The sequence below is a fragment of the Tachysurus vachellii genome, chromosome 6 (genome assembly GCF_030014155.1).
Source record: "Tachysurus vachellii isolate PV-2020 chromosome 6, HZAU_Pvac_v1, whole genome shotgun sequence".
Classification (NCBI taxonomy): Eukaryota; Metazoa; Chordata; class Actinopteri; order Siluriformes; family Bagridae; genus Tachysurus; species Tachysurus vachellii.
In genome coordinates, this window is record NC_083465.1 from 12,629,747 (window position 1) to 12,649,808 (window position 20,062).

General features: G+C 37.9%; 1 protein-coding gene across 3 annotated transcripts; it reads right to left on the reverse strand.

The window, feature by feature from the left end:
* Window positions 1-72: 72 nt before the first annotated feature.
* zgc:154058 (Transmembrane protein 150A-like) lies at window positions 73-19,858 on the reverse strand. 3 transcript variants are annotated; one of them, XM_060872318.1, is made up of 8 exons: window positions 19,214-19,354; window positions 17,021-17,110; window positions 16,715-16,762; window positions 15,488-15,574; window positions 13,265-13,332; window positions 7,854-7,981; window positions 3,269-3,446; window positions 73-2,558 (listed from the first exon to the last, which is right to left on the reverse strand). In XM_060872318.1, the coding sequence occupies exons 3-8, from the start codon at window positions 16,753-16,755 to the stop codon at window positions 2,314-2,316; spliced, it is 747 nt and encodes a 248-aa protein (XP_060728301.1). In that variant the 5' UTR covers window positions 16,756-16,762; window positions 17,021-17,110; window positions 19,214-19,354; the 3' UTR covers window positions 73-2,313. The 3 variants fall into 3 exon arrangements, with proteins under 3 accessions (XP_060728301.1, XP_060728300.1, XP_060728303.1); XM_060872317.1 differs by lacking the exon at window positions 17,021-17,110 and adding an exon at window positions 19,576-19,852 and having other exon boundaries at window positions 74-2,558; window positions 19,214-19,381; XM_060872320.1 differs by lacking the exons at window positions 73-2,558; window positions 3,269-3,446; window positions 17,021-17,110 and adding exons at window positions 3,474-7,733; window positions 19,576-19,858 and having other exon boundaries at window positions 19,214-19,381.
* Between the last annotated feature and the right edge of the window lie 204 nt (window positions 19,859-20,062).

A 20,062-nucleotide genomic window follows, 5' to 3' on the forward strand; every position in this document is an offset into this window, starting at 1 on the left:
ATCAAATCCATTGCATGTCTTCTGAACACATGCTTTAATGAAAGTGACAAGAATCAAATAATCAGAAATTTTGTGCTGAGGTGATAATATGGACAATATCACAAGCATGCTTACATAGTGACCTTGACATAGTTCAGAAACTAAATACTAACATTTCCTGTTAATTTTCAAGTTAAAAGAAGAAACAAATAAACATTTGCTCCTCTTTCCCCCTCTCTCTATATATGTATATATAGATAGCATTAAATGTGGTCAAGCCAGAAATCAGTTTTTTCATTCTCTTTCATTTGCCAAAATGCCACTACATAATCTACATCTCACTCTGAGACAGATAAAGAAATTCATCAAATTCAAAACAGAAGACTTGGTCAGCAGATTTCTTTATATTTGCTTTATTTTTGCTTAGCTTAAGGCAAATATACAATACAATAAATCATATCTACATTTTATCAAAAAAAAAAAAAAAAAAACAACAAAAAAAAACTTTCAGTCTTTGGTTTAAGGCACAGGACGGTGCCCTTTTTATAGCCAGCATATCAGTTATTTTACCCAATATCTGCAATGTGTGTCACACATGTGCACTGAGGTTGTATATTTGTACTTCTTGTTTGTGTTAGTGAAATTTGAATGTATTATCACTCTTTGCTCAGCAGAAAATGTCTGTGTCTGGGTTAAAGAAATAGCACATAAAATGGATCAAGTTAAGTGACAGACAGCCATGTCCTCAAAACTGTCATCAGAGGTTCTGTACATTTAAAGCTATGAACAGGTAAACAGTTACATGAAACATACAGACCATGAAAGTGTAAATATTCCTACAAATCAGATGTAATACGTACTTCACGCGTATGCCAGTTTTACTGCAAAACGTTCACTCTTTAGTTAACACTTGATCAAATGAACTTTATTAAAAGCAATGACTCCAAGCTGGTATTACAGATTTACCTGAGGATTTAACTAGAAGCTAAAACAATCACAACAGACCTTAGACTTGCCTTTTGTTGATAAAGACATATGGAGTAAATTAAACATAACCTAAGAATATAGAGACAGGGTAACAGGATTTCTGTTTAAGGGCACTTAAATCAGCATCCAACAAGAAGAGTAATCAAGTAATAGAGTACATCTATCAGGAAAAAATGGCTTTTTGTGTAACAGACTTGCAGACCTGCTGCAAGACATACTGTCAAAACAGATCACATTTAGGATCCTATTCACAAGATTAAGACAGATTAATCTTACAAGTGAAACCACAATGAGCAAATACAAGGTGTGGAAATTACAGACAAAATAATGCAGATTGAAAAAGCACATGAGACAAGATCTGGTGTATCTTGTAAGTGGGATCTGTACTGTTCCTCTTTAACTGGGATTGGATAAAAAACCAACGTGACAGGAAATGTAAACAGACCCTCAATCAAATCAGATACCAATCAAACACCAGTGTCCACAATCAATATACTCAATAGACTGTTCTCCCGCACAGAGATGAGCAAGAATATAATCTGATTTACAAACCCACAATTCAAATATACAGCAAATATGGGAATGTTCTGCATTAGTGTAAATTTAACGTTTGCTGGCCTTATTGGCATTTCTTATGACAACATTTAGAACAAAAGAAGTACATTTTTGAAACATTGGACAATATAATCAACAATATGGAATTAGAAATTATTAAATGGTGTCCATCAGACAGCTTTGCTTGGCCCCGTTTTTGTAAGGCACAATGGTAACGATAGTCGCCCTGAACAGAATATGCAATGAACAGAAAGCACCTCTGTGTGTGAGAATATTAACCATAACCAAAAGCCATATATCTAGTCAATGGAATTGAATATAAAATTCAGAAATAAACTCCAGATTTTTTTTTTTTTGGCATGAATCTAGAATTGGCACAGAATGGTCTCGGTGCCCAGCCAAGTATTCAGGCCTGTGTTATTAACTGCTGTCGCTGTCACATTGTAACAGACTGCACCCTCTCAATTCCGATACCATCAACATTCAAAAAGCCAACACCACATACCACATCAGTGCATATAACACTGCTTCTTTAAGCATTACAGCCACAAGTTTATGGGCTATAAAGTGAGTGACACTGAAGATAGACAATTATTTGGTCTCAAGAATGTGCAAAAATGTGTGCAAAGTCCTTTGGCAAAAATGATCTCAGATTAAGAGTAAAAGTAGGCCTGATGTCCTCTGTTGAACTAGTGTTCTCCTCTGCACCCTACTGTACATGTATGTGTATAAGAAACAGGGAAAGAGAGAGAGTAGCATGGGCAGGCCTGTGCCAACTCTCCCTCTATGAGGTTAAAGCATGGACATGTTCTCCGGCTGGTGCTGACTGGTTCTACCGAGGGACTCAATTTTGTGATCTTGGCTGCTGCTACCTAAAGCTCCTCCTCTGGCCAAGACCATCATGGTGTTGCTGGAGATACTGGCAAACTCAAAGGCAAACGTCCCGTAAAACAGCATGATGATGACACAGAAGACCCACTCGAAGATGGCTGAGGCGTGCTGCAGGACAAAACTCTCCTGGACGAAAAAAACTCCACCTTGAAAACAACTGAGTTAAGGAATTCTCACAACAACAAGCTATCCCACCCACTAAGGTGTCATTATTATAATTTCTTTACCTATAGTTTTTGGGAACACCTGTACACCTGCTTATCTCTGCAGTTTTCTAATCATGTAGCAGCAGTGCAATGCAAAATCATACACCAACTTAGCTTAACTTCAGTTAATGTTCACATCAAACATAAGAATGAAAAAAAGTGATGTCTGTGACTCAAAGTGCTGATCTCCTGGGACACTGCAGTCGCTAGAATGCTGAGAAAATCAAAAGACCTCAAACCGAGTTGGCCATTTTCCTCTGATGTCTCTAATCAAGCTGTTTCCACCCACAGAACTGTGGCTCACACAATGTTTTTTGTTTTACGCACCATTCTGTGTAATGTCTAGAGACTGTTGTATGTGAACATCCCAGGAGATTAGCAGTTTCTGAAATACTTAAACCAGCCCATCTCTACCTACAACCATGCCACTGTTGAAATCACAGAGATCACACTTTTCCCACATTGTAAGGTTTGTTATGAAATTAAATACATTTTCTTCCCAGAAGAATGAAGTCTGTTATAGAATTTGTAATTAGATGTTAAACAAACACAATATTATAAAAGTATTATGGTCAGGTGTGGACAAACCTTTGGCCATATAGTGTATTACATGTTATTTTGTACTACATTTCGATCACTGAGAAGGATACTGAGCACCAGTGCTACGAACGCCAGCAGGGTCATGATGAGACGCAGATGGCCCATATTGTACTCACCCTGAGTCTTGGCCAGTTTATAAGTGAGTGCAGACTGCACACTCACAAACAGCACACTGGTGGGGAAGGCCATGCCGGCCCCAACATAATGTAACACCTTTGCATTATCTACCTGGAACACACAAGAGAATACATTTTATAATATCAGTTTGAAGCTAAAGATCCATATAATGATCCAGATCATAAAATTGCAACACAGAAAAAGATGCATACATGTGATGAAAATTAGCCCATAGCATTGTGACTTTTCATATCTGTTCATAAACACACATCTAAACAATTTGAGCAAATGTCATGTTCTCGATTTTTGACAGCCTTGTAGCATATTTCTCACTCTTCCCTGTTATTTGCAGCTTCCTCACTCGTAATTATGACTCACATAAATCACAAAATATAAAACAACACACACACAGACACACACAGGAAATGTAGTCATTAGTAATATTTTCCACTGAAATGTGTGTGTGTTGTGTGATGACAGCATCAAATACAGTGACGTGTTGAACACTCCCTCTGATCATTTGTTATATTTTGTGGTTTATGTGAGCCAGAAGTTTGAACAGTTTCCGTAAAACTATGTTAAAACCACCGTGTTGCACAAGAGATAGTTACAGTGCACATGGACCTCCCTGTGGCAGTTTCTTTTAGCACTCAGTGGTATGGAGCTCTGAAGTCTGAGGAAAACAAACTCAATCAGTATATTTCAAACAGGTCTGTGTGATTTAGACTGTAAAAGTGTCCCTACAGAACATGTGTTGTTACAGTAAACTCTTCCATTGTGGAAATACCCAGCATGTGATGTAGGTGCCCTAAGTAAGTAAGGTTAACAATCTCTGCTCAGTTTACTTCTTTGCTGTAGGCCTATGAGCTGCTTGTTAGCCTCTCCAGCAGAGAGCAGCAAAACTCTCCAATTCCACTAATCTCTCTGCAACATAACATGGTTCACAATAGAGAGGATCTAGAGAGAAACTACTCCTACAGTTTATATTCAAAATTCCTGAAATCATTAGGAAATGTAAATGGTGCTAACTGAATTCCCTGTGATTATTTACACATTATTAGGTGTCCACTACTTTCAGGTGTGCAGCAGGTTCAAGGGCAGGCTTAAGTGTGTCTGTGTTCAGTGGATCCCATCCCCAAAGTAAAAGACACGACAAGACCAAACCATGCACATTCCTCTCACAAAGGTTGTACTAATCAGAACTAATGCTCTGACTGATCTCACTCACCACAAGTGTTTCAGAGGTTTCATTTTTAACATGAAAGGAAGTGAGTCATTCCAAGTAAGAAAACCACCAAATGTAAGATGGCTGCTATTACTGTGGTAAATTGCTAAAGAACAACAGACAGTCCCATCCCTGACGAGTGAAATGCCATGCTGTAGAACAGGTTGGATTCATTTGTTGGATTTATTTAAGGTGGATGCTTTAACGTCTGGTAACAGTGAAAATAACATTGCATTGATTTACTCTGAAATCCTGTCATGAAGTCATGGTTTAATTTGATACTATCTTAGGAATAGTCTTAGGAATGAAAAGGAAAAAAAGAAAAAATCTGCAGTATGTTTCGTAAAGCTATAAATGTCACTAATTAGACAAGGGAATGCGCAACGTGGCGCTGCCTTCCTAACATGCACAGGCAGGTTTGTTAGAATCTCCAGCAACTCACACCTTGCACACCTGTAACAGCAAGACGCTTTTCTTTTTGGTCTCAGTAAAATCATGAAAGGCTTATTATGTAACTTTCTCTAAGAAATAATGTGTATTGCACGTGTTTGGTGGCTTGAAGCTGGTTATACTGACATCCTGCATGGCAAGCATCTCAGTGGAATGTTCTGGAAGTACAGGCTGGCTGATGAGGTACAGATGTGGTAACCAGAATTCATTTTCCCGCTCTGGCTCGCCTGCCTGTTTGCTGCTTCCCATTACAAACTCAACACACACAGCACCCATGTGTCATTGAACCACACAGCAAATTCTCCTGTTTTGTAACAAAGTTTACTAAAAAAAACTGCATCCTGTTTTTTGTTTTTTTTATTATCGTAGTAAAGAGACAAAGTTGTCATAGTCAGCAAAATTCCCTGAGTTATTAGGATACAATATATTGTAATATTCTATATGTAATATAACTAAATTCTAAGAAGTGCAGTATAGGACTTTGTTGAAAGGTTTAAAACAATGTTTGGTCAAAAAACCTAGAGAGCCAATGGGCTTCAGTGGATTCTGCTTCCTCTCTATAAAAAGACATGAGGGTGGGGGCTTATTTGGCAGCAGGAATCGCTATTCACATTTCAGTTTGTGTTAACAGACTTTGCACTGAAGCACTATAAGGCTGGTAGTAGCCATGTGAACAGACAAGTATGAGGAAACTGGTTGTGTACACATATTGCTCCTAAAAGGCTCTGTGTGGAAGGGTTCCCACACACACACACACACACACACACACACACACACACACACACACACACACACACACACACAGACTTAATGGTTTGCAGACTTCATGTATTCCAACCAAACATGGAACTCTTGTGCTTGGCACACAGCGCTGGTTTCCACACATAAAGACATTGATGCAAATACGTGATTTTAATTTCCTGGAGACACGAGACTGCAGTGATGATTCCCAAAATGACATGCAACCTTTAATAAACTTCAAACACAACAACTGCAGAATCTCCTAACATTTAAAAAGACCAAATTATCACTCGGGGTAAAATCATATAAACATGGCAAGGTAAATGAAAGACTGACGGATGAACTGTATGTGCCAGTGTCCTCCTACAAAAACAGATACCCAGCCAGACTTTCAACCAGTATACTCTCTCAGACATCCAGATGATGAATTTGTATAGTTAAGAGGTGGACGGTGATAGTATGAGAAGGAGAACTTGCTCTCCCCTTCTGTCTCTATGGCAACTGGGCCATAAAAATGTCTGTCTGGTGCCCTATTGGCCGACCTCCCTGCATTGCTTGCACACTGGGCATTCAGCCAAGTGTCCAAACATTACAGCTGCCTAAAACTCTGTTTCTAAAGAGTCAACACTGATTCATAAATAATGGTAAAAGATGTCGATTCCACAGAGTAAAACAGTGCCCTTTTGTTTAGTGATTCTCTATGGGTACAAGAGGTTTACAGAGCCTCTTACAAATCTGTGAACTACAACAACCCAGGAGAAAAAAAAGAAAAAAAACCCCACAAAGACAGAAAAACATTAAGACAGGGTAGAGCTCCATCTCAGCTGAGCAAGAGAACAATAGCTACCGGGGTACAGGAAAATAAGGTCAACTCAATATTAAGCACCAAATACTTTCTTGTATACACGTTTGTGTACACACAAGCCAAAACATAGCAACACAGTGCTAATTCCCCTGTAGTAGATTCAAGTGTAACACATTAAACAGCCTAGCTGCATTCATCTAAAGCTATTAGATGTATTTCTTCTTCCAGAGACACAAACATCTGGCCACACTCAGCTTGAAATGTATAGCTCACAGTGGGGTTATGCAGAAATCTTTAAATGGGCAGGTGCTCAGAGTTCAACAGAGGCACATAGATTAAGATTTTACAATGCCAACTACAGCATCAATCAACAAATAAAAAGAATGCATTTTGTTGTTAAAGGTATATGCACAACACATACAATTTAGCACCCAATTGAAGACCGATAACCAATGTATGCAAGAGTTTATAAATAATAAATCTGTACATTCGGGTCCATAAATATGTGGACACTGACAATGTTAGTGTTATTTTTGCATCTTCCTCAGTATACAGGAGCTGAAAATATGAAATTATATACTTATTGAATTCGGGTGAACGATATACAGTAGATATTAGAGCACTTGTTATCCATTTCCAACTTGAAATTACTGTGGTACAGTACAACTTAAGTGACATACAGATTTTATACAGATGTTATCAGAGGTCTATGTTTTAGAACAGAGACGGGGTACGTCCGAATCACTGACAGATCAGCAGGGAGCAGCTGTGTAACTAGGTGTGTGAATGCATGAATGTGACCTGCAAAGACTGGTAAAAAGAAGTTAGCGTGCAAATGCACAGCTATAGGTTACACCTGGTCACACTCCTCCTGTTGTCTGGATGACTCCACACAGAATCCTTTTCCTATTCAAACTAGGATAAGGCAGCCCAAGCTTTGTGCTCAAACTGGAGACAACGTTGTGACATTAATACAGTCAACATAATATAAAGTATGTCTCTAGTAGATCTTTTCAACTTGGTTTGGGTTTTTTAAACATTACTTACCTGACTCCAGTGTTTGTACATGGTTCATTTGAAGATTACAGTCCTACTTTTCTTAGTCTTACAGAAACACTGCTGCTTTTTTTAAGGAATGCACTTTGTCTGGGTCTAGTCATAGGCATAAATTTCACATCTATAAATAAAACAGAAATGATGCTACTAACAAAAGAAACACACTACTAAATAAGGACTTCCACAATGTAGAACAATAAAGAATGTACTTGGTAAATATGCAACGCCACACTGCTCTCACCTGGAAGTTGCCCACCATGATGAGTCCCACAGAGCAGATCCAGCCAGTGGAAAGGCTAGCCGTGTTTAACACACAGTTCTGCCGCTTTTCAATCACATGAGCATAATGCAGCAAAACTATCACCATCACTGAAAGGAAGAAAACAACAGACAAATAGTGATGGCTGCTTCTCTATTATATTATATTACTAGACACTGTTTTAATAATGATTATACACAATATAATTGATCACATTCTAATAACATTTAAAACATAATCGTCCTTTGGATACATGCTTTCTGAACGGTCTATATATACGTTTCTGCTCTGTCTGAGTGGTCTGTGCCAGATTCTGCATGACAAAAACCTGTGTCTCCTGTTTCCCCAGAAACTATTCATTTTTTCCTGGAAGGCTGAGGGTATGAGGTGGCGGGAAGGAAAAAGAGGCCTATGGCAGGGGTAACAAGGTCGATTGTTATGTGCTTAGAGATCTATGGGCCTGGTCGCTCTGGTCTGTTCTCGCTGTATACTGTTGCTTAAAGAGAAATAATTGAAGCTGGTCAGCTAGGGAATACCATGAGGACAAAACCACCTTAATGTAACATGCCTTAACATGTAAACAAGTAAACATGTCTTAATGGTAGTAACAGCCTCAATAACTTCACAGTCTAAAGACAACACATCCAACATTATCACAGCTATAGACCCTTGCATGCAGATGTCTCATATAAATGGTACTCCATGGGAGAAGTACCATAAAAACTAATTCTGAGAATGTGTGTGGGCACCATACCTTTCTGTCAGGATCTAAACAATTTAAGAGAAGTTAGGCACATTACAAGCATGGAAAAAGAAACAACATGTCCGGGCAAAGGAAATTAGCCTTTATTCTTTCTAACAATGCCCAGCTGTAGCTAAAAAAGTGCTTGTTTACACCATTAGCTTAGAATGTTGGTTAGAGTAAGATCTCAAGGGCATTGTTATAGACAGTTCTAGTAATAGACTTTGTAAATCTGTGACTTTGTCCAATGAAGAGGAGATGGAAATGTCACAATATACAGCAAGCTAAAAATATCGATGCAAGGACTGTACAGAAAAACATGCGTGCTGGTCTGACCAACATAAGGCCAAGCAGTTCACCGCAGAAGTTCCATACCTTGAAGAGGCAAGGGTATGTGTACATTTCCTTGAACTAAATTCTTATCATGAGAAAGCCAAACGTTAAGGGGGATGGGAGTGGGGGTGAAGATCTCTATGACACATGCTGCTGTTGACCATCATTTTCCTGTGTAGCTCAAACCACACCTCAGAGACAAATAACCCTGCGTTTGACTCTAAACAAATACAGCAGTCTTGCTTTCTCATGGTTTCCTCCCAAATGACTGAGAGGTTGGGTCAGAGCCAGAGCCAGTGAATGAGGCATTCAGAGAGAAAAAAAGGCCACCGGGTTTATTCACTAGCCACCTTTCCTTCCTCAGCCTGCACTTTTATTACAAATTATTTTGTATCAGCCAATGCTATTTTAAGCACCACCAATGCCAGTAACTAATCATATTATAGGGAGCTAGAAAAACAGTGATGCTTTTCCTCTTCATGGATGGCTATGGAAAAATTAGTGTAGCTATGTGGATACTAGTTTTCAAACTAGAAAAATACAAGTGGTTTTTCATCACCACTATTACAACTCTCTGACATCAGGGCAGCAAATCAACAGATCAGAGCACATGTGCTATAATGTGTACTTCTGAATAGCTTAGATTTTTGGACACTTTAAGTATGTATGCTTTGTTTTCACAAGTAAACTTTGTTTAACAAGTAAACATATTCTGTATGCTATTATCTCTACTGCCTATGATTGAATGGCAAGTATTACAAGGTTGATTTAGGCACAGTATACAGTGCCCATGAGTAAATCTACACTTTAGTCTAAAAGAGCTCTCAAGATCTCTTTACTTTTTTTTTTTTTTTACATCTTTGGCAATCACAAGTGATGCCATCTAACTGATTGAGCAGGGTTTACTACACAGTTGACAAACCACAACACGAGCTTCAATAAAGCTGTGGTAGCCACCCACTTGGCCTATTAACTAGCCTGTTAAACTTGATAAGACACATTTGTGGGTGGTGTTATTACATGGCTGTAACTTGCAGACCGCAGGCATTAGATCTTTAACAGTGGAAAATTAAAAATTTATGGAATACCAGAAAAACATTCTGGTTTAATTTACATAGTCTACAGTAGCTTCAGAAAATATTCAGCCTCCTTCAGATTTTGCGCACTTTATTGTTACAGATTCCACATCTCTCTGTCTCTAGACTGTACTACAGCCAGTGATCATACAAAATAAGGGAAAGAAGGGAAAAAAGCAGTGTTTTATAGCATGATGATAGGTTGCCTGGGTGTCTCCAGAGGCCTAGGTCAGCTCCTGCAGTGCTTTGTTATTGTGTTCTAATGTTGATGGATGTTTCCTTCTGTGCGCCACTTGTTACAGCGAGCGCTCCACCAGTGAAAAACACTGAAAATTATGTAACATGCAATGAAGGGAACACAAGCAGCTCCTCTAAGGAGATCCTATCTAGATATCTAGACACGCAGTGACAATATTAATCCTGATAGTGTGTACTGTCTCAACAAACCTACAAAACCAAAAGGTCTTCTCTACATAATGTAAGCAAGAATATAAACTTGTAAAGGTTGACCTTTAGTGGAGACAGGCAGGATGGGTAATGAGTGGGCAAGCCGAATTTGAAATGCTCTTCCGAAACCAAAAAGCCAGATGCTTCTGGAATAAGATCTTAAGCACCAATGACCATGTGACATGTGGATTAGAAAACAACTGGTATCAGTCTAAAACATGAAACATGCTTCCCCAAACACAGCATAACCAACTGTCACAGGACAAGAGAAATTACCAAAACACAAACCGACAAGCCTATTTTTTTTTCAAAAATTACCGTCAATGACACTGCATTTCACTGTAATTGGTAAATGATGAAGGAAATCTATAATGTGGATCATACAGTATTTGTTCTTACTTTAAAAAATAGTACAGTTTATTTGCATAGAGCTAAGATGACTCACATGTACATGTATCAATGCCGTTTTTAGCAAACATACCACTTGTCTTTGCATGTATTCTAAAAAAACGGATGTGCTTGCAGACCAACATGGATATTGAAAAGGCTTGGAGAATTTGATAATAATGATACAATGAAAAATTGTTGGACAAAAATACCATCGAGGTTCTCCCTCTGAAACACTGTGGGATTGTGATAAAAACAGAAATAGCTTAATCATGTCCTCCTGCAAAGGAAAGGTCTTACAAAGCCAAAGCTTGACTAACTGGACATATCAGTGGCAACACAGATCTCCATGTCTTAGCAGACACATTACCGCTAGGCTAAACTGTGTATGTCAAAGGGCATATTTCACCAACAACCAAACACAAAAGACCTCTTAGACCTGCCACAAAATACACACCTAACTGCCACAGACTCTGGTGATATGTTAAATACCATTTTCCATGCAATACCTACACCATGTTCTCAAATGTGCACTGTGCAGTCAAATGTAGTCACATCATGACAGATAATACACAGAAACAAGGCTCACATTTTTATTCCAGAGACTAAAATGTTATATTCACACTGTAGAAAGATCTGACTCAAATATTATCCTGTTCCTAACACATTTTTGTTATCATAACAGTGTGAACCACAAGACTCATCATATTGTAACCTTATTTATCAACACTACATTCTGACAAAGAATAAAAGAACAGGCTAAATCTACTAACAACTTTCTTATTCATCAATTTCAGATGTAATTTATACATATAAACCAGAATGCTTTAATGTGTCAATTTGTCAACCTTTGAGTAAAGACCACATTTTCAGTGACTGGAAATAAGTTTTCAGACACCTAGGTTTCTGTTCATTACTGAAAATACATCCACTTAAATTTGACAAATTGAAACTCATATTCACATTTCAGTAATTAGATATCTGCATGATGTGATTTTGATAAGTCTCAAATAAAGATCAGCTGTTTCTGTAGGGTTTTCTTCTTAACTTTTCCTTCCAACTGCTGAAGCCATGGTCCACAAAGAGCTTACAAAATGTATGATCTCATTGTCAAAATGGTATCATTCAGTACAAAACAATTTTCAAAACATAACATGTCCATAGAACACTGTGAAGACCTTGATCAACATGTGAAGAAAATGGAGTAGAACAGTGACATGACTTGAACAGAATGTACTTCTAAAATTGACAAAAGTACAAGAAGAAAACTCATCAGGAAGGCTGCCAGGGGACCAGTGGAAACAGTAATGGAAAAGGAGGAATATCTGTCAAGTATTGATCACTCCCTGCATGTGACAACAATGTATTGTAAATCTTCAGATGTCTGGGCTTATGGGGTATGATGTGTAGATAGAAGGCCTTTCTCAGAAAAATAAAAAATCCATAGATAGCTCCTAAATACCATGCATTTTGCCACAAATCCTCTCATAGGCCTCTCTTAGACGGTTGAAAAAAGACTTCTACATTCCAGTATGACAACAACCCAAAACACAACAAAGAAATGGCTCCAGAAAATGAAGATCAATGTTCTGGCATGGCCCAATCAGAGCCCAGCTCTAAATCCTACACAGAACTTGTGGAATGACTTGGAAGATGGCTGTGCACAGAAGATCCTCTGGCAAGTTGACAGATCTGGAGCATTTTTTTCAAGAAAGTGTAGAATCAAATCAAGACGAGGCAAGTTTTTGGGCTCTTACTCCAAAAGACTGAGTGTTGCATTACAAGCAAAAGCTTCTTTAAGTAGCTAAAGCATTAAGGGGTGTGTACACTGTGCAAATATGGTTATTGTAATTCTTTTGTAAATTTTTACACTAGAATTCTGTTGGTTGCTATATTGCATTAAAGATAAAATGCATTATTTTCATCTTGTAAATAAGACAAAAACCTTTAAACATCACAAAGGTGAGTAGACCTTCTCTAGCTAATATACTGCCAATTAATTTTGCATTTTAAACATATTTTATGCTTAGGGAGTCATAGGTAAACATTTCTGATCACTCAAAAGACATGAACAGTGTGACATTTTCACAAGTGATATATTAAATAACAAAGGCAAAAGTGTCTAAAATGAGACACTAGTAAAGTCAATAGTTTCCCTAGTGAATAGTTAATAGTCGCTAGACAAACACACATGTTCAGTTGTTATTTTTATTTCTAGTATTCACAAAAAGTCCTATATATTAAAAGGTGCCCCATTTATTGCTAAAAAAACAATGCTACATTTTGCACATAATCTGTTATTATCTTTAACTACTGAAATGAATAAAACCCTAACTGGGTTCAAATGAGACATAATATCTTCAAATGACCTATACATGATGTCCTGCTAATAATAAACACATACTCACCCATGAAGGATCCCGTGCTGCAGATAAGGCTGAAGAAGCAGCTCTCTGGAGGTAGTGTGCCACACTTACTGTAAATAAACACACAGCAGTGCCAGGGTTAAGCAGTGAGGCTCTCAAATCCCAGAACTAGTCCCAGAAATGTCCCAGAATCTGTCCCAGAACTGTCTCTGAATGTACTAACATAAAGATAAAGCATTAATAGCTCTGCACATACATTTATAAATACTCCAAGGCACAAAGTGGACCGAGACACTAGACATAAACAAACACACACACACACACACACACACTACACACACACACAAAACCTGGCCCTAACGGGATTCATGGCAGAAGTGCATACACAGCAGCAGGAAGAAGAGTACAAAGGACACACAAGTCATCCAGCTATCAGCTCACACACCCCAAGACAAATAGACAGCACTAAAACAGAGGAGGCAAGCAAAAATACATGTAGTTTATTTATTATTATTTATTTATTTTCTAAAATACATGTAGAAAATAAATTTCATTGTAGTTTAAAAATGAAAGTAAAATAAATTTGTTTGATAATACTGCTTCCAAATGGCAGGTCTAGCGACCTATAAATTTAATCATATTAATCTCCCTAAAAAATACATGTTCTATATACACTGTCTTACTGTCATGCATTATTTTAAAGAAAGTATTCCGTTGTACCTTCCAGTGCCCTCCTTCTCATAATACATGATCCTGCTCACATCCAACCTCATTTTCTTAACTTTTTTGATTTATAGGTCAAGTACTGTAGATTCTATAAATACATGACATATGGGCTTTATAAGCATCTTCTGCAGACTCCACTGTTCTCACATATATGTGTCTCTGACTGAGTCTGACCCTTTACCCACTTCACTATACTTCCAATGCCAGGAAGAGGATGATCTAGAATAAACACACACACACACACGCGCGCACACACACACCACATCACACAGACCCAATGCTTGTACCAGAAGCATCTGATACATACACTGAAATTCTTTTGCCTGGCACTATAAATAAACTTTAAATAGACTTTAAATTTTATTGAGGCAATTTATTAGGAACACCTGCTGATTTGTGTAATTATCCAGTCAATCATGTGGCAGCAGCATACTGAATAAAATCAAGCAAATACAAGTCAAGAACTTCTAATGTCCCGAAACTGGACTCCAAAAAGAGCAAGATAGTTTTTATTTCTAATCTTTAACTGTCCAGGTTCAGTGAAGGCACTTATAGCCTCAAATGTACTCTTCTTGCACAGCTGATGAAGGTATTTTGTTTAAAACTTTCTGTTTATCCCGCTGTATATTTATTTCAGATTACAATTTTTAAGGAATATTATATCTATATTCACATATATTATGAACATATACATGAAAATAAAAAAACTATGCATTTATTTTAAACCCTTCCCCTCATTGCATTTGTATAATAAATATTATTATACAGTGGAATTTGTTTTGACAACCCTTGGTAAACAGGCCCAGAACCATTTGCAGAAGCACTATCCACAATTTCAACAGAAAACATTGCTTAGACTTCACACCGTGTCACTGTGGTGCTAGAAAACATTACACTAAAGATGTGTGCTAGAAAATTCCTGTTTCTGTTCACTCTCGCCCTTGTGCTCACTCTCTTATTCTCTACTCTATTTCTGTTACAAGAAAACGTTATGAAAGGAAGTGAAATAAGACACACCTCAGGAAAAAAGGGAAGAGAAGGTTCATTAAAAAAATGCTGACTGAATAGAAGGACTGCAAAATATCCAGTCATTTTTTATTCTGTTCTCTTAAAACAACCCTGAGAATCCTGTGATTTGGGAATTGATCACACCCTCAGCCTACTGGACCAGTGAGTAACGCACAAATGCTTTTCACTTAAAAGGCTGTCCTTTCCTTTGCATAATCAGCTGACCATAATATGACAAGGCAAATACATGTGGCTCTTAAAAAGATCTATTTAAAGTTATTAGCTTTTCAGAAAGGGGATTCTCAATCGTAGAGTACGATAAAAAATATTAGTCTAAGATATGCCTAAAAAATATGTTAAAGTGCGTTAAAAACAGCTACAGCATAATGTCCATTTCAATCAGTCACAGCAAGTTCCAGTTACAGGTTAAATGACACACTGTTACATTGCTATAAAACACACACATCTATATAATGCTGCTTTCAGTAAAGAAGAGACCATTTAACAATACAAAGGCTTTGTCAGACAGACCTGATGAGTGGCACATTGTCCAGGGTACAGCATAGTGTTGGTCCGGTCTGCATGGGCAAGTCTTCCTCACATGACTGGTTATATAACCTGAAACACGGGACATTATACGACACATTACTGAGCTCAACTGAAATTCAGTCCTTACAAAGCACAAACACTACAGTAGGCAGGACAACTATTTTTAATCAGACAAGACCATTTGTTTGCCACAGTAGAGAGCTGTGCGGAATGCATTTTTTATAGCCTTGCCAAATAATCATATAAGGTAATTAACCACTATCTGTCTATCTATCTATCTATCTATCTATCTATCTGTCTGTCTGTCTGTCTGTCTGTCTGTCTGTCTGTCTGTCTATCTATCTATCTATCTATCTATTTATCTGTCTATCTATCTATCTATCTATCTATCTATCAGTTTATCTGTCTGTCTGTCTATCTATCTATCTATCTATCTGTCTGTCTGTCTGTCTGTCCGTCTATCTATCTATCTATCTATCTATCTATCTATCTATCTATCTATCTATCTGTCTATCAGTTTATCTGTCTGTCTGTCTGTCTGTCTGTCTGTCTAATTAGATAATAAGTCAGCGATAAATTACATTATAGAATCTTCTTGTTTTATTTGTCACTGGCAAAAAAAAAAATATGCCATGCACTTATTAAAAGCCCTTTCCCTCATTTCACCAAAATGTTCCAATAGAACTTTGTTAAATGATTAAAAATAAATATTATTTTGAAATGAAATCCATTCCTTGCATAGCACAAACCTATACTTGGCAGATCAACATCTTTTTATCAAACGAGACCGTTTGTTACAATACAGAGCTGGAAAAAAATGTATTTTTATAGCCATGTCAGCAAAACAAATGAAACAATTACAGTTCAAATTACAGTCCAAAATATCAGCTGTGACAAATCACATTAAAGGACCAGTTTTTCCTGTGTATTGGACTATTGATACATAAAATGCTGGGAAATTCAGAATAAAGCTGCACCTTGTGCAAATATAACTAATACAGTTTGACACTTCAGATGAAGCAAAGCATTAATCCGCTAAACACTAATTTGTTACTGTGGTTAGAGTGAGACCAAATACAAACTGAAGCGTATAAACTGAAGCGTATAAAAGATCTTCTGTAATAAATGTAGCAGATGTTCACTGCAGATAGACAACAAACAACTGTGCAATGTACTGATGTGTAAAGAATCATAACGTCAGACTCTTACCAGTTATCCACAGGACAAACATGCTGGTTATACAGGGCCATAGCATACCTGATAGAAAAGATATAACAGCAAATTTATGAATCAGCAGTGATAGTAATGCTGTTATCCAAAAGCAGTCTTAAAACTAGAAAGGACAAGTTTTGAGAAAGAGAAGGAAAAAAACACATAAAAAGACAAATAAAAGACAATTACCACAAACAGTTTCATTATTAATAGAATAAGAAATTTTAGTAATTTGCTTGAACCTTTTTTTTTTTTTTTTTTTTTTTTTAAAGTTGTCATTTCCAGGATTTCAATTGATTGTACCTTTCACCAGCATTGTGGTACTATGTAAATCTTCTCTCTTGCTGATGCAGCAAGGTCAAAGAAAGTCCAGTCCAGAGTCATACTGACCCTCTAGTAATGTAAATGAACAAAAGGGCATCAGATGGCAGTCAGTGTTTGGCTCCTTAATGTCTACATTCTCACTTTAAAAAGACTAGCTGGGAAACAAAAAGGACATGCATGTGTACTCCCTCATCCCTAAGTTGTCAGTGCACATCTCATTTAATTTACATTTGTTCAGTACAACTGCATCTGACAGACTGCAGGGTCAGAAAAAGGCTAAATGCCAGTTAGGGTTCTTTTCAACTCTCAATGCATCTGTGTCTATATGTATGTATGTATGTATGTATGTATGTATGTATGTATGTAAGTATGTACACACAGTGTAATTCACTTTCAGACCCTACTACCTTTAAACACAGAATAAAACTGCATCTGGTAAATAAATAATCTCCCATGTGCCTCGACCACTGTTGTGAACAATCACAGGTCACCAATGACACTAACATCACTGGCCAGTCATTTACCACAGACTCTGTAGCATTTAAAACAGGTGGCAAAGTGTGGCTTTTCAAGATCCTATTTCTACTCACATACCGAAAAAAAAACATGTAACAGAAACCATGTCATGAATTGTGGTTGGACTTAAACTCATAAACTACTTTGAAGATGGTGTAAGCTTAAAGTAAAAAAAACGTCATCTAATACATAATAAGTACATCTCCATCACAAGAACAAAAAATTTTAAGGTCATGTGATGGCCAGCCCAAAGGAACAAAGAAACTCAAACAGAAACATTAGTCTAGAAGGAAATGCTTTAACATTACATAGCTAGGTCCAAATTATACAAAGTAACAAACAAACCACTTGTTGGACTAACTGGCGGTGAGCACCGAATATTCTATGAGCAATGAACCAAAAACTCTGTAATCTAAAACTAGCAAAACAGAAACTTGTGGCTATATTTGATGGACTGACGTTTTCAATAAATCCCTCTGTAAGGCCATAATTTCAGTTGTTTTTCCACCAGTCAAAAGTGGTCATGAAAGCATCTATTTAGGGTACAGCACAAGTTAAGGCACATTTATTGAGAACCATCTCTCACTGCTGGAGACGTGGAAAACTACAAACCGAGTTTGTCTGACCAATGAGCCAAAGAGAAGTGGCAGACGTATTTTGGAAAGTGTTGGTAAGTGCTTCACCCCTACATTGTATTCCTTCCCTGTTGCTTTATTTAACTATCCCTGCCCTGCTGCATGTAGGAGACAGGGGACTCCTGAGAGAATTTAGACACTATAAATGCAATGTATGTAACTACGGAGCATTCCAGTGGCCAGATAATTGTATGCTCTTTGAAAAAACTGATTGTACAGTTTACCTCCTAGATCTGCATTGCAAACGATGAGAAACTCTAACTCACTCCGACTCAACTTTCCACAAAGTCGTTATTACTGCTATGGCCTATTCTTCCTTGCGGTGCATTTATCTCCTCTTTCCTCCGAGACTGTATGTCATAATGCTTAGGCAGCATTATCTATCCAAATATCTGCAGGTCTAGGATCGTATCAGAGTCGTTACCCACAACGATGTCTCTTCCCACATTCTAACCGGCTTAGAGTTACAGTGTTACATCTACATCAGCAAGCTCAAGCAATGGTTTCTCCAAGTTACAGCTTAATATATCACATTTGAATTGTCAATCAATCATTTCTGGCCTATATACAACTCATCATCCAAAAAATTATTTACAAGAGTTCCTGGGTCAAAACTCACCAATACATAGAAGGAAACAAGTCCAAGATACACCTTATTGATTAAAATGACTCAATATGGACCATTTTCCTGACAAGCAATGTATAAACTAAGCTCTAGATTGTAAACTAACCACAGTGGCTACTTAGTTAACATGTGAACCATAACAGTTACAGCTGTTTTAAAACAGGAAACACACACTAAATTTAACCAAACACATATCCAATAACAGGTCAACAGGTCTGTAAAACTATCAAATTTATAGAACAGGAACTAAGGTTTTGGTTTAGAGATGCATGCACGTATGAATTTATACTGTAACAAACAAAAACAATATAAAATGCTAGATACATGAACAGGTTTAGATGTAAACAGCGTGCGTGTGTGTGTGTGTGTGTGTGTTTGAGTCGCAGGAGCACTCACACAACCCAGATGCCTGTGATGGTAAGGACGGGCAGGCTGATGGGCAGAAACATCCACCCCGACATTACCATCATGTCCTCTGCCTGAGTCTCCAGCCTCACACCTCCTCCTCATCTACATTCACATTTCACTTCATGTCTGTGCTCATCACCGACACCATAACATAACCTGTGAAGGCGGAGAAAGCGGACGGTAAATACATGACACGGCACAAAGAAGCCAACTTCTCAAAATACTTTCCACACAGCAAAAAAAAAAAACCAGCTCTAACCGACATACAGTAGCCATAAAACGCAATGTGTGTGTGTGTGTGTGTGTGTGTGTGTGTGTGTGTGTGTGTGATTGTGTGTTCATTATCCTACCTTGTCCCCCTCGGTGAGATACAATAGCCTTTTTCTCTTGCACCTTTTCACTCCTGAATCTTACAGCACACAGGACCACTGGTTATCGAGGAACAGTCAGGTATTCTGCGCGGTTGTAAACCGTTTTTCCGCATTTACACACACTCGACTTGTAGTGTTGTAGAGCGAGCGAGCGAGAGAGAGAGCGAGAGAGAGAGAGAGAGTGAGAGAGAGAGAGAGAGAGAGAGAGAGTTTCCCTGAGCTGAAGCTCGCGCGTCCAGGCAGCAGCTGTGTGGCTCTGCTCTGTTCTGCTCGGCTGTGCTCGGCTCAACTCGGCTCAGCTCGGCTCAGCTCCTCCCACGTGCTAATGTTCTTCCTCACAGCAGCTCACAGTGTTCTCTCTCACCTAATAGCACCTTACACTTTTTCTTCACCTCTTGTCGTTTTCTAAGGATTACTTTAAAACGGACCAGAAAACCTTCTAACCTGTTCTTATGTAATGGGCAGA